Source organism: Psittacula echo, assembly GCF_963264785.1.
Source record: "Psittacula echo genome assembly, chromosome: 13".
Classification (NCBI taxonomy): Eukaryota; Metazoa; Chordata; class Aves; order Psittaciformes; family Psittacidae; genus Psittacula; species Psittacula echo.
The window spans coordinates 10,439,722-10,454,756 of record NC_137749.1 but is presented as its reverse complement, the minus strand read 5'-3'; the positions used below and the strand labels follow the sequence as shown (position 1 = coordinate 10,454,756).

The 15,035-nt window shown below is 36.8% G+C and overlaps 1 protein-coding gene across 1 annotated transcript; it reads left to right on the top strand.

Moving 5' to 3' along the window:
• Positions 1-786: 786 nt before the first annotated feature.
• On the top strand, positions 787-14,690 carry RAB36 (RAB36, member RAS oncogene family; the record flags this gene model as incomplete). The annotated part of the gene is given in 11 exon segments (XM_080628817.1): positions 787-855; positions 1,728-1,807; positions 4,663-4,708; positions 4,711-4,766; positions 6,557-6,602; positions 6,606-6,621; positions 7,233-7,273; positions 8,562-8,652; positions 10,272-10,336; positions 10,340-10,391; positions 14,566-14,690. Coding segments are annotated over 11 exon segments (687 nt in total).
• Positions 14,691-15,035: the final 345 nt, after the last annotated feature.

Here is a 15,035-nt window from a genome sequence, read left to right as displayed (position 1 = left end):
TGTTGCTATGGCCACACAGCAGCAGGCTGAGCTGTTTGTATGGCTGGAATCCTGCTGCATCAGCTGCGGCAGGGTGAGTCCTTCCTTATACTTGGCCACATGATGAATGTTCTTAGAAACATTCTTTTGAATGCCAGTAAGAAATTGGTATGCTATTAAGGGTCCCCTCCCCCAACAACCCACGAGGTATCATTGCATAACCAAATTGATGTATCTCAAGTGAGTTATCTAAATGCATTTGTGACTTTCATATGAACATTAATCTTTTTCCAAGTTAGCCTATCTACTGATTCCATTCTTTCTGAGCTGATCTTGGATGAAAGTTTGATGCTGTGCCAAGAAAAGTAACAGCTTCATCTTTCCTCCCTTCTTCTGACCAAATGAAATCTGGTATCCCTAACATTTATTAATGTCCTTTGTGCAGATGTATTTCAAATAATGATGAGCGAGATTTTTAAATTAAACTCTGCAAAATCCTTTGAGGGCTAAACTGCAAGCACTTATGTTGAATTAATTATCTGCCCTCCCACGGAATTACAGTTGATGCCTTGTAGTTTCAGAAAGCCACTGTTTGTTACTACAGCTATGCACCCTGAAGTGGTCCCTTTTACATAAGAAACAGGTTTTATTTAACACAAACCAGTTGTACTGCAATGAGAAAAGATTATGAGTCTGTAAGAACTGTTAATTTTTTTGATCATGTTTTCCCTGTATCGAAGCATTTCCTAAAAACTATGTTTCTGTTTATGTATTTCCTGTCTGGTAGAGTTGACTTGAATTTGGAGGATGAAGTCCTACCTAATGCATTTGGTCCCCCCAGTAAGTAGGGACAGAATACTCTCCTGGTTTCCCAAGGTAAGTATTCTTTATCCCTCTGGTCACAGTATGTAGCACCTGCCACATTGTTTCCCTCATGCTAATAGTATTTTAATTTAATGTACAGTTGTCATCTGCTAAAAATTAGGAATTGTTTAAGGATTTCTTTTAAAGATGAATGTGGCCTCGTGTTGCCTTTCAGTGCTGATATATTAATGATAAAGTGTTATCTTATAACACCTTATAATACCTATCTTATATATTATATATATTATATATTATATATTATTATTATAATACCTATCTTGTTATTTCAGCCAAACATTGAGTACGTGCTTAAAGAGTTCCTGTGTCGAGGGGAAATAAGAACCGTAGCTGGTATCAAATATGCAAAGAATCTAATTAGATTTATATGGAGGTTTTGGTTGAAGAATTGAGACAATTTTAATTTTCTCTTTGTATAGGCACCTTAGTCATACAGTAGATCAAATGATCCTAGTAAAGGGAGTTAGCAATTTTTTCCATGCCTGATGTCAGCCACATATTTTGCTTTTAATTTCAAGAAAATTATCATAGTTATTTTAAGCAAATATAAAGTAAGTTTTTGTCATTTTTAACAAATGTCTAATTAAAAGCTAGTAATAAAAAGAGTGCTTCACACATGTAAGGGATCTAAAAGACTTCACTATGACTTGCTGGTGGCATGCTCCCAAAGGAGGTTTTACAAACATAGCTGTGGGAAGGCTTTACTGCTTTCTAACTAAAGCTATCCCTTCTCTTATGCCAGGATATCCCTGTGCTTGACGAACTCTTTGAATTAATCTTCTTATCTATTTTTTCCTTGCTGATAGGACTTTTGCAAAGTAGGCAGCACACAGTTTATCCGAACAGCTGTTCTCTCCTATTTTCAATGGTACACACCTGAGGCCTCTTTGCAGTTCAAAGAGCACTTCCATGCAGAGGTCAGGACTGCTTGTCAGCAGAGCACTGAGTAAGATTGGCCTTAAGTAAGCAAGTAAGTAAGGCCTTATCTCTCCAAGAACTGTTACTAATACTGATTTAATTGCTGAAGCAAGGCTAGAAAGCTTAACTGTGTTAGGAATTATCACTGTTCATTTAAAATAAATAGCTGTATGTTTTAGTGATAAATGCTTCTGTGTTCCAGTGTGCAGGATCTTTCGTAAAGTGGAGCTCCTATGAATACTGACAATTAACTCACTATTCTTTCAAATCTAGAATTTTGATTACTACAAAACTTGTCATGATATCCATCTTTGAATGGAACTTCTTATTCACTTCACTAAGGGGGGGGGGGTAGGGGGAAAAGGCCAAAATATGTCTCCCTGAGAGACATCAGTGAGCTTATTGCTTTTTAGAAGCGTAATCACTGTCATAGTTTATTCTGTCATGTAAATTTACTATAAGTGTCCACACAATTTTGCTAGCAAGACACACTTTAGTGAATCGAGGCATTTCCCTCTCTGTAACCAGTGTTAATCAGCTCTCCAGTTCATTTATTCCAATATCAGAGCTTTACATTTTGGCTTTGTGAATAAAATGGAATCACTTGCCTGTCCTTGCTCTCTAGGTATTATTATTCGGTCACTTTTTTGGTGGAGCAAGGGTAGGAGGGACAGACAACTGAGTATTTTGTGCAGTAATTGTAAAGCTTGACAGCAATAGCCATTATCTTAATTTTCCATTATCCCAATTCCTTTGTCATTTGGAAAGGTAGTCTGATAAATTCAGTAGCTAATGGATGTATTTTAAGACTCTCTTGATATTCCATCAGTGTGTTAAATTGCCTAATCCAGGGAGCTTTTTTCCCCAGTATGAATTAATGGAACACACACCTCTAAATCATCAGTTACTTTTTTGCTTTTCCCTTAAGGTTGTTGATTTTATTCAGTATTTCATCAGTAGCAGTTAATCAGGCAGAGACATGTCAGCTGCTTAGAGGCCTGTGGCCACCCAGTTAATATTGAGTGGCGCACAGTATTAGTTGTGTAACTTACCAGTCAAGATTTGGACTATTTAGAATAGGTAACTTGGAATCGGTATCACATAGAAGCCCAATATAACCAGAAATAGTGTTCAGTAAATTAATTGATTTGTTTAAAAAAGCCATTCCTTTATACAATAGAATATTAAACCTCTTAAGCCATTTTTGTAGCATGTGCACGAGAGATGTCAGTCCAAGTTTATGCCAACAAATATATTCATTTAGCCACCTGGATCTCTTAAAAGATACACTACACTTGAATTTTAAGAATGCAGCTGAGTCACCTAAAGCCCATCTGCTGTATTCTGTGGGAGGACCCAGAGCAAAGCGGATTATTTGCATGAAGCCAACTTCAGATTAATATTATTCCACATAGTCAATCATTGGCTCAAACCATGTGGTTTTTTTTTTTTCCCCAGAGACAAATTCTGCAGTGGGTATTTTATTATCAGCAGTTTCTTGTTTCTGCACTTAGGACTTGAATTGTAATATTAAAATAAATGAAAAATTTGTGATTAATTTTAATGAAAACATGTAGATACTTTATGGTCTTATTTGCAAATGTATATACTTGCAGTCAAAGCAATTTGAATAGACTAGAATTGAGGTCCCACTGATTTATATTTAAGAAAAAATATGCAGACTAAGAAACTGACTATTTCAGCTCCAGAGGGGTTTGGCTTTTTTGGTGATCACTTTTTTTTTTCCTTACAATTTAAAGCCGATTCTACAACACAGTGTCATTTAGGTAAATTGGAGTCACAGGTAAATGTGCTCACTGCTTGCAATTTAAGGATCGAAATCAGAATTTTTAGAGAGACAATGTTGAAATTGCTACCAAAAATGTGTAATGTTTTCAAATATTTATAACAGGCTGGATAGGTAGGAGATCACATGTATGTTGGGAAAAGCAGCCTTATCTACAGGCACAGTGTATCTCAGCAGATAGTTTGATTCTGCTGTATCTCAAATAAATGTTATAATGTTTCTATTCCTGTCCATTCAGGGTACTAGCTCATGGTTCTGTTTTGAACCATGATTTTGTTATTAAATAAAAGACAAAACAAAGTCTAGGGTATGTGACAGGCTTGATATACCAACACAGAAAGCCAAGCTCTGGTACTTCAATCAAAATACGCTATATTTTGAACTATTTTTATCCAGTCAAATATGGTACAGTGTTTTCTCAAGAAATCCAGCCGAAAGGCTAAACGATTAGAAGGTATAAAAAGAAATAAGTAAAAATCTTTGCAGTTTTTGAGTCTTGGCTTTATGTTTTATCCTTACTTATAGGGTGGTTCACCAAAATATTTTTAGGTCATTGTTGTGTGTGTGCCTGAACCCATTTCTACACCTGCAAGACTGTAGAGGAAGCTTGAGTTTTCCTGTAGCTTATGAAATAAGACAGATTAAATTCAGAATGCTTTGAAGAATAGTCATTTGATTCTTTACTGGATGTTAAAACCAGCTCTTACTGGTTTTGTATTTAAGTCCAGTAAACAGATCACTGAATTTGTGTATGTTATAATCATCATGACAACTTTCTATGTTTATGTTTTATTATTATTATTTCTTCCATGTTTTTACATAGATATGGTAAGCTTTTAATTTCATTGATTAATCATTTGAGTAATTATTTACTAGAGGTGTATGCTTTCTAGGTTGTTATCCAATATCTCCTTTTTTAAAATCAGTTTCTTGGTGTCTTTATATATGCTTCTGCAATATTTAGCAACTCCACAGTTAGTTAATTCTTTTCTTCATAATTTACCCAAGAAAGTGTTAGTTTTGCCCTTATTTGTAGCTGGGTGTTACTAGTATTTCATCCTTGTTTTTAATTGCAGACTTTATAAAGACAAGTTTGCCTGGGACTACAAGGCTACCCATGGAGAGTGGATTTTGAAATGGAACATTTTGAAATAATTGGAATATCATCTGCTGTCCAGATGTAAGTTGACACAGCATGGTCAAGCATTGCACAAAGTGCAGTCTCAGCAGAGCTTGAATTACTGCAGGGTCTAGTGGAATAAAGATTTTTTATTTTTTTTTAATAATATAATTGCACAAAGAATAATGTGATCTGAAAACCGGGTTCTGTACCTGGTTTTTACCTCCAGTTTTAGTAAAAAATTTACTGTCCTGAATTTCTTATCCGTAAAAAATGAAATGTCATTTGTCAATTAAAATCTTGGATGTCATGCATCATTTTCAGCATAGTTTTGCCTTTTTTATTCAAGTTTCTTGAAGCAAAAGCAGAAGCTTTTGCCACAGACTTTGTCCACTGTTACACCATTCTGTCATTTGAGTTTAGTAGGTACAATGAGCACTGAACTTGACTTTACTGGGAATTTTATTCTTGCAGTCATTGAAATTAATGGTAAGGTGTTCAGTGATTTCAGCATCTCTTTCTTAGGGACTAATTATTTTTCCCCAAGTCATAGGAAGGCTGGATTTTTATTAGAATGTGGATTTAAAATCTTTGATTTTCAGCTTTGTTTATCAGACTAGCGGGAATCCTGTCCTTCTCTCACCTGCCTTGGCTCTGCTGAAGGATGTCCTTTGCTATTTCCAGTGGCTAGCAGTAATGTTATGTAGAGGGCATTTCTGAATCATCTATGCTGTACTGTGACCTAGAGCAGAAATAAAATGCTTTGCAGGAAATATTTTAGTGCATGTGTTTACTTAGGAGCACATATTTTTCTGAGATAATTAATGTAGATAGATGCTAATGGGATTTATTGAAACATACTTAGAAATCCAGGTTGGACAGGGCTTGGAGCAACCTAGTCTACTGGAAGGTGATCCTCCCTGTGGCAGGGGGTTGGAACTAAGTGAGCTTTATGATCCCTTCCAATGCAAACTGTTCTATGATTCTATGAATCCATTTCCAACTGATTTCAGTGTCACTGTGTTTCTGAAAATTCTAGCAGGCACTATCCTTTTGGAACTTGAGTCCCTCTAAAGATCTAGACTGATGTATCAGTATTTTGCAAGCTGAAGCAATAAGGTTTATGAGCTATTAAATGTCAGCTTGTGTTATCTGCAGAATCTTCAGTGGCTGGGTAGAACATTTCCATACGATAAGCACTAGTGCCCCCTCTTGCTGAGAAATCTCTATACCAGATAAATTTGCAAGTGTCCATGACTGGCAGCGCTAGTCTCTAACAAAACCCCAAGCCTCTGTAGTGCCATCAGTAGCTGAGAGGACTGCATATCATATTCATTAGTAGAAGCACACTCTATTTTCTTTAAGGGTGTCATTAGTACCTGGTGGACTGAGTTATAGGTCTCTAATTTGTAGTGTATGGACAGATGTCGTATCTAGCAAATGCAAGATTCTAAGATTCTATGAGCTAATATATGATCTAGGTGGTATTAGCACAGAAAATTCTCAAAATTAGATTGCCCTAGAAATACATACAAATTACATAGATGAGGAAAAAGTTTTTAAGAAAAGGATATTACCATGCAGAATACAAATACAAATATTTGAACTATATCTCCAAAATGACAAATACATATATAAAAAAAGAGGTAAAAATAGAATTCAAATATCTTCATTAAAAATAATAGAGCTTTACTGTATTTTTATCGGTAGTTAATGAATAACATGTTCCAGATGGTAGCACTTCTCTGGTACCACATTCTTCTTCAACCTGTACCAGTCTGCTGCATGTTTACTCAGGTTACGCTGGGTTTCATTAACCTGAAATTTCTTTTTTTTCCCTCATTGCACAGATGGGACACAGCAGGTCAGGAGAAGTTCAAGTGCATTGCATCTGTTTAGTACCAAGGAGCAGTGGGTGAGAACAATATTACTTTGATCCTGGCTGTGACAGGAGGTTGTAATTTATACAGAAACATATATGCATATGTGCTCCTTGGGAGGGTGCCTGTAGACACAGTGTGGTGGAATGGATTGTCCTTTACTGAAGAGAAGGGACCAAAAAGTTTGTGAATTAATATGTTGTTGGACCTGCAAGCTCTGAATGTTGTGATGGTCAGTTTTAAAAATTGACACTTGTGTCTAGGGGAAAAGAATTTGGGTTTGGGTAAGATTATTGCTGAAGATAGAATATAGAATACTTCTGGCATTCCCTTTGGTAAGAGATTAATTCCCGCAGAAATGAACTGGTCCCTTTATAAAATAAAAGATAAAAGGAATGATAGCACTATAGACTGCAGGCAAAGACTAAGTAAGGTGGAAGACTGATGAATGCAGTCTCACTGAGTGCTAGGGAAGGAAGAGGAAGGAGCAAATGAGTAGTCTTCCACCTACTCTGTGTTAAATCTGCTCTTGCACTCTATATGTAAGCGTCCTCTCTGTTTAACACAATGAGTCGGAAAGAATTCTGATACACTTTCTAACTTATTTTTCCTCTGTTCTTGTGTTTTATTGCATTTATAATAACAGTGATTGATCTGGCTGATATCCAAACTTTGGATCACATCAAATAAGTTTCTATATTTTGGCTTAGGCTTTAGAGCTTTTGCAGCAGGTTGAAACACCTTGGATAGTTTGTAGTTGCTAAGAACTAGCTGGATCATGAGTGTATTTTCTACTGAAATAAGAAATGAATAATGACAGTTACTTGTTTGGATTACATAGCATGGGATTTTTGTAGATAAAATGCAGAGCATAAATTTAAACTACTTACCCTTGACTTCCTTTATGGTCAGTGGAGAATAAGGTAAATAGTGAAATTGATGAGATAGATAGATACATCAGATGCATAATGTCTCAAGAGCCCGTCTTTAGATAAACTGTTAACCCAGAATTTTCTTTCTCTAGTTTCTGTAGCGATTCTTTTGGGAGATAGGTTGTCAAAAAAAGGAGAGAAAATTAAAACCTTGAAGTATATGTAGGTCTAGCTGAACTTATTGGTTCAGGCACTTGTAATGGTTTGCTTACACAATAATTGTTTTAAGTAAACTTATTTGCTTTTAGTGGAGGCTGCAAACCCCAGCTTGGCTCTATGATCCATATTGTTGTCACCAGCTCAGAGCCTGTATCTTTCTAACATACTGTTGTGACTGCAAAGCAGGTACATATTTCTTTACAACTTGTACTCTGTGTGATTTGAATATGTAACTATTTTGTTAGACTACTGCTGTTGTACTTAGCTCATTTGCATATGACTTTGTAAAATAATATATATATATTAGTGTCTCTGCTTGGCTGAAAATAATTGAAGCCTGTGAACCTGATTTCCCACACATGCACATACTCTCTTCCCTCTTTGATTTGTGTTGGATGACTCAAGAGGAACTTGATTGCCAGAGTAACAGAAATATAAAAGCTTAGGAGACAAGAATCATGCAGCCTTCACAGGGAGCTGTTTTATAACACTGAATAGATTATTTCACTCTTCTTTGTTCCTGTTTGTATCTAATATGCTATGTTGTTCATATCTTTTCCTCTGCTTCTTGTTCTTCTTATTCCTTATCTAAATCAAAAGTTTGCCCTCTCCCCTATACTGATAAATACCATCTCTGAGTGCTGAAATCATTGTTGAATTTGTGCTCTATGGTGGGCATGTTTGAACTTTTCATTAATGAAAGGCATGCATTCAAAGGAGTTGGAATAGCTCCTGGTCTCTTTCTGCCTAGAAAAAAAGGCTTTTGATCCTCTCACATAAGTTCATCCTCTCACTTTTCTTGTGACATTATTATCAGTCACTTTCTCCTCTATTCCTCAGTTCCTCTGACTGATTCCCTCATTACTCTTTTGTATTTCAGATAGTGGCTAGAAGATGCACTGAGGGAGAATGAGCCAGATTCCAGCCTCATCTTTCTAGTTGGAACAAAAAAAAAAAAAAAAAAAAGATTTGCTGGTAAGTAAATTTAATGCAGATAAGGAAATCAGGTTTCCTGTAGTTCCTCAATTGATTTGCCTTACAAGTTGTACACAGTGTTGTTGAGATAAAGACCTTCAGGGAAAAAATAAACAGAAAGAAAGCTCACAAGTAACTAGAACAGCACTTGGAACTAATTTAAGAAGATGCTTTCTAAAAAAAACCAACTAAGAAGTAGTTAGGGAAATATCCCTGTTTCAGTTCTTTGTGTGGCATTTTTCAAGCACATACAAACAACTGAAAAGGCAGAAAAAAGCTGGGAGTACCTAATGATCTTCAAGGTTGGTCTTTTTAGGTACAGTGTGTTCATTATTCAGGAAGAGGGAAGAATTCTTAGTTGAATATGACATCATTTTCAGAAGAACGGGATATAATGCACTCACCCTATACCATTCTGAGTCTTGTGTTTGTCTTTCTGTAGCTATCAATGCTGAATTCCTAAAGATTTCAAAGCAAACTTCCTTCTTCTGCTGTTTATTATGATTTTTTTATTCCCCACCCCCAGCTGTCATAGTATCACTTACACTGTTTCTTACCCTTCACTGAAATAAATCCCAGAAAACTGCACGTCTGTCTGTTTTCTTCTGGTACTTTGTGTTGCTTATGATGCTTTTTCTGAGTTGCAGTGAAAGCTAAATGTGGCAGACCTCTGAAGGTCTGGCAATCTTAGATCTGAAGTCTTGTCTGAGCTAGAATTCCTTAACTGTAAGTCAGTTTCTGGTTTTAGAAAATAGCATTTTCCATTGAAATGGAGACAAGAGCAAAGCAAAGGATTGTGGGTTCTATCTATTACTCCAGTATGAAGCCAGTATCTTCCCAACAGGTTCGCCTCATGTTTCATCTTGATGTCACATAATCCTTTCTAAATCTTCAGGATACTTTTCAATTGTGCAGGGGTTCACCATTGTAAGACAATGTAGGGAATGCTGTGCAAAGATGACTTGTCCATCACAAATGGGCTAGAAATTGAAAGTGAAGAGCAAGATACTGATATGGCTGATCACAGAGAACAAATGAGGGAGGAAACAGAACTAAAAATAAAGTGCAAGAAAGAAAATCTATTGAAGGGGCAAGAAATTTTAGTCTTCAGAAGAGATAAAAAGAGCAAAAAATAAAAAGGGGGGAAGGCCGTTGCATTACAATGTAGTAAAAATAGATGGAGTAAAAAAAAGGATCTAAGATAGAGACAAGAAAGATTAAACCCAAAGAACTGTTGTGATTAGTTTGTCCTGAAATTCTTCTGCTGGGAATGGTGGTGTGACAAGAATTTAAAGGCCAGTAGCTGGGCTGTCATCTTTATAGCTCCCTACCACACTATATAGTTAGATCCAGTGGTCACACTTGGTAACTGTTGTGTGGGAGGTGAATGCAGACTTGCATTTTAAAAGAGATACCATGTCTGACTGCACAAGTTATAAGGCAAGGCCAGTAAGGCCCCACAACAGTGACCGTGCTGCCTTGCAGAATGCCCAGCAGGCTTTGAAGGCTTTGCCAGAGCCCAATATGGAGCAGCGATCTGCTCATAAATATGCTTGTTATGCTGGTTCATGTATTGATGTGCAGTTATAGTACCACATAATTTCTGCCCCGTTTCCTAGGGGAAATTGTCAAAGAATTCCTTTCCCAAGTTTCTACCTTGGCCTTTGAACAGTCTATGATAACGTAGCTGGAGAAGATTTCTGGGCACATCACCCAGACTGGGTCAGGAAACCTCATCAGTATGCTGAGTTTTGCTTTCTGTGTGTATTTCCCTCATGTACAGTCTGAAGGATTGGGAAGGTTTTTCAAGCATTACAGCCTGTTTCAAACACCTCAAGCACATTCATGTCATTATCTATGTGAGTTTTAGCATATAGGAGTGACTGGGGCTGCATTCAGCTTTTGTTACCCTTTATAATGGATGGTATAATTTCTTGTGAGTTAATTGCATAAATTCTCTGTTTCTACAGAAGTGGAAAAAACCATAATGGAAATCCCAGAACACAACTATCAAGTAAGCCTGAGCTGTTGCTGACTGTCAAATGTTTCTGCAACCACCATGATCCTCTGTAGTCTAGAATACTGTTCCAGAGTTCGAGAATTCTGGGTTGAGAGAAACGCAACACAATAAAGAATCATAACTAGTTTATTAATACAGGGAAAATATAGAGGTAACAAAAGATAAAGGATATCTCTGATGTTTGCTTATCTTTACCAACCCCAAGGACCATGTAATGACGATCAGGAAACCAGCTCTGAGAAACACTATCGCACTGCAAGGTGGCAGGCTTCAACCTTAGCGGGCATCCCCATGGAGGCAACATTGACCTGGGTGGTATGAGGTTCTGCCTCCTTGCATCGCCTGAGGCTCAGGCACTTATACCAGCAAAAATGCACACTCATTCTGACGTAGGTGGCCAGCCTACATTGCAAGAAGTGGCCAGCTGTATCTAGAAAGGTCTCCAAGGGTCAGGAGTTTTCCAGGGATGAGCCAAAGCGGGACCTTCTGGGGAGGAGCTACCACAGACAAACAGTACTTTTCTATTTTTGTGTGTTCCACCATGGACTCTGTCACTGACACACATACCTACAACACCTGCAACAAGGAAAGTTCTCAAAGCAGCAACAGAAAGTTTTATTTTTGGAAATGAAGGAGGAAAACTTCTCCAAACTTTCTTTCTGAGAGTTCCTTTGCTGCTGCAGGGTCACTTGTGCAGGATGGTACAGTTTAACATAAACCTTTCTCACTGAGTGGAAACAAAACATCCTTGTCTTAATGCAAGAAGACATTGCCAGTGCCATGTGCTCACCTGTCTGCCAGAAACACTTGTAGTGAAAAATACATAATTTTAGTGTATTATTCTTTGATAATTCTCTACAACTTTTAGATACTGAGGTTGTATTGTTAAGGGAGCAGAAAACAAATGGCAGTTCAGAATAAAGGATGCCAGCTATATGGTTTTGTCTTTCAAGATCATAGTATAAAATAACTCTGACTTGCTTTTATGCATTTCAAATATTCTACAACTGTTCCAAAATAAATCTGTTTGAATTACAGGTATGGAAGTACACAAATGCAGCTGCATAATTTTTGCTGTGGTTTCTCCATCCAGGAAAAATCTGTATTATTTTTAATTTTCCACTTGAGAATCAGAGCCCAGTGTTTAAGTATTTCCAAGCCTCAGAGAAGCCCAGACAGAAACTTTGTTGTTTTATCCCAGCTATCTAATATATTGAAAACGTTACCAGATAAGAATGCTATTCTTTTCCATTCTCAAATAAGAGAGAATTATAACATAGGTGCATAGCATGGAATACATGAAATCTAGTTTTTCTATCTTCAAAAGAAGATGCAGAATCCTTCTCTGAATTGATCTTCATTAATATGATCTATGCTGCCATTCTACTGTGTTGCTAAGAGTGATGACTTTCATTTTATTCTAACCGGAATTTTTGTTTCTAGTAATGTAACATGACTCTGGAACCATACATGGTCTCTGTCATGAACTTGTTCATCCCTGTCTGAGGTAGGAACTCTGAGCTGGTAAGGTTAGTTTTGATACTGCTGCTAAATTCCTAGTCACCCTTTCTGTTTTTACTGGACAAGATAATTTGATCACTACATGTTGAAAGCAATTTGCTCCACTGCTCAATAAAAGCAGCTATGTAGAGAAATGGTTTTGCCATTTTGTGAAAAGACTTAGAAGTGTGTGTGGGTTTAGGGGGATGGGAAAAGATGGAGTTCTCCAAAGTAGACACATGCTTGTTAAGCCATAAGGTACTTGCTTTTTGAAGATGTCATTACTGACTGTTTCTGGTAGAGCCTGCTGTCTGGACAGGTTGTTATGACTTAATGTGGTGGCTGGATCAAAAACCACTGCACTGGTTTTGCCTTTTTAAATATCCTTTGACATAATCTTGTGCAATTAGTATTTAGATGTTACAGACATTGTTTAATGAAGAAAGATTAGCTCTGAGTACCACTGAATTTAATCAAAGTAAAGCAGCTTTATAATGCTCTTCTCCTCTTTGGGACACAATGACTGATGCCAAAAGATATTTCTGCTTTAAAAATCATCCCTGCTGACAGATGACATTGCCAGAAATATAAATGACAAATAATGTTGTCAGTATTTGTGCAATTGTATTAGTATGATTGATTATGATAACTAGGTTTAAGATTCAGAAGTACAAAAGAAGTGAAAGGGAGATAGATACACTTGTCTTAATTTCCCTCTTATTTTTCCAGTAGCTCGCTGAATTTGAATATTCTGGGTATCTATTCAGTGATATTTTTGTAATATAGATAAGATACTGTAAATCTTTACCTTGCACTAAACCAGACACATTTATGGTCCTTAAATTACTGTCAGCACTCATTTGAAAGAATTAGCAAAGAAATCAAAGTGAGACAACAGAAAGACTGTTTCTCTAGAAGCAGGTTATAACTCCATACCTCTAAGATTCAAATCCAGTATTATATGCTCTGCTGGCATAAAAAAAAATGGAAAGAAAGAAGAAAACCTATGGACAGTTACATTTTCTTAAGACACTCATTAAGTCATTACAGAAATAATAGTATCTGGGAAACTGATGATGACAGGACCTTTCAGATTTGAGCTGCTGAGAAAACCAAGACATTTGTTAGTAAATCTATGCATCAAACAGAAGATATTGTAGATTCTCTCCTGGTTTCCCCCTCCCCCAGTTGTTTGATGAGAAATAGGAAAAAGTAGAGAACAGGAGACTTAAACATCCTTTTTATTACTTTTATTTTCTTATGATGTAAGTTAAAGCAGCTTTATGGAATATCACAGAATAGTTAGGCTTGGAAGGGGCCTCTGGAGATGAACAGAGATCTAGGAACTCTGTGTCTCTTTTTATTCACTTTGGCAATTGTGCCAGTTCTGTTGGCAAAGACAGAAATGTAGCATTTGGTGGAGAAAACGAGTATGTGTGAGTATGTATGGAGCTATTTATCTGAATGTGTAATGTTTTGACCTTATCATGATCTATGTATTTGTTCATCTCCCAAATCTGTTTCACAAGGATGATGAATATACGCTCCACTTGTACCACGTGTTGCACTGAGTGGGCAGCATAGCCATTGTCTTCATGTTGACTGAGTTTGAATGAGAGAGGAAGAGCTGGTTCACTGTGCCGCAGCAAATCTTGTTGTCCAGGCTAAGTGCTAGGTTTCTGTGCAGATGTGTGAAGTGTTTACAGCTACAAAATGACTCAGTGTCAAGTATAAGAAACGATAGGGATTCCATTTTTAGTTCCCCTCAAAATCTCTCTCCTCTTATTTTGTTGCTGAGCTCAATTTATTATACATAATCAGAGATGCAATCCCTTCAACATATAATTGTATTCCTTGGAATATCAGCTGGCACAGTTTTTTCTAGTGATTCATTACACTGCTTGGTGTCATTACTGGTTTGTGCCTTCTGGAGCTCCAAAAACTTCACATACAAATGCAGTACTCTGTCAGTCATTAACCATCACTTGACAATAGTCTGACTCCATTTATTCTATGATGGATGCTTTGAGACTTTTTGGTTGTGTTTTTTTGGTTCGGCGTTGTTGTTGTTGTTGTTGGTTGGTTGGTTTTGGTGTGTGTTTTGTAGCCTCACTGAGACTTCCCCTGCAAAGAACTCCGTATTAATAGTTGATCATCTAAAATGAAATCTGAATTGCTTAAGAAAGTACAAAGGAAACTAACTTTGGAAAAATAAACATAAATTGTCAAGTTCTTAAATGTTTCTATCTGGTCTGTGTTTTATCTATGCATGTTAATCTATTCTATCAACAATTTAATTGGCTTTGAAGATGCCTTAATATTGTGGGAAACAGTGCTGGAACAACTGTATTAACTCTAAATGCAAATAGGCTAAACTATGATTTTTGTACTAGCTGAAGACCTCACAGTGGTTGTGGCACAGTTGTACTGCCAGCTTCCTTTTGTGGAAGTTGCAGCTGAGGAATTGGAGAAGCGAAATTTGGAGGCAGTCCGAAGCAATGTTAAAGAGCAACTGTAGTAATTGGTTTCCCAAAGGATGTACTTATGTTGTGCTGTTTCTTGAACAGTTAAGTAGAAGCTAATGTGTTACTGAGTTCCTGTTGAAGTAAGTATGCAGATATCTGAGCAAAACAACTGGTAGTGAATCAAAAGCCATTTAAGAAAGTCACCTGATGGGCAAAATTAATTTCTTACTACAAAAGCCCTTCCTTTTTAATGATGTTGTTTCTGACTTTTGAGTGATTATTCAACCCTTAGCATGTTAATATTTTTATTCTTACAGGTAATTTGATTCATATCTTTCTAAATTCTATTTGTTTCCAGTTCAGGCTCATCCTGTTGTGGTATGTCTGGAATCCATTCT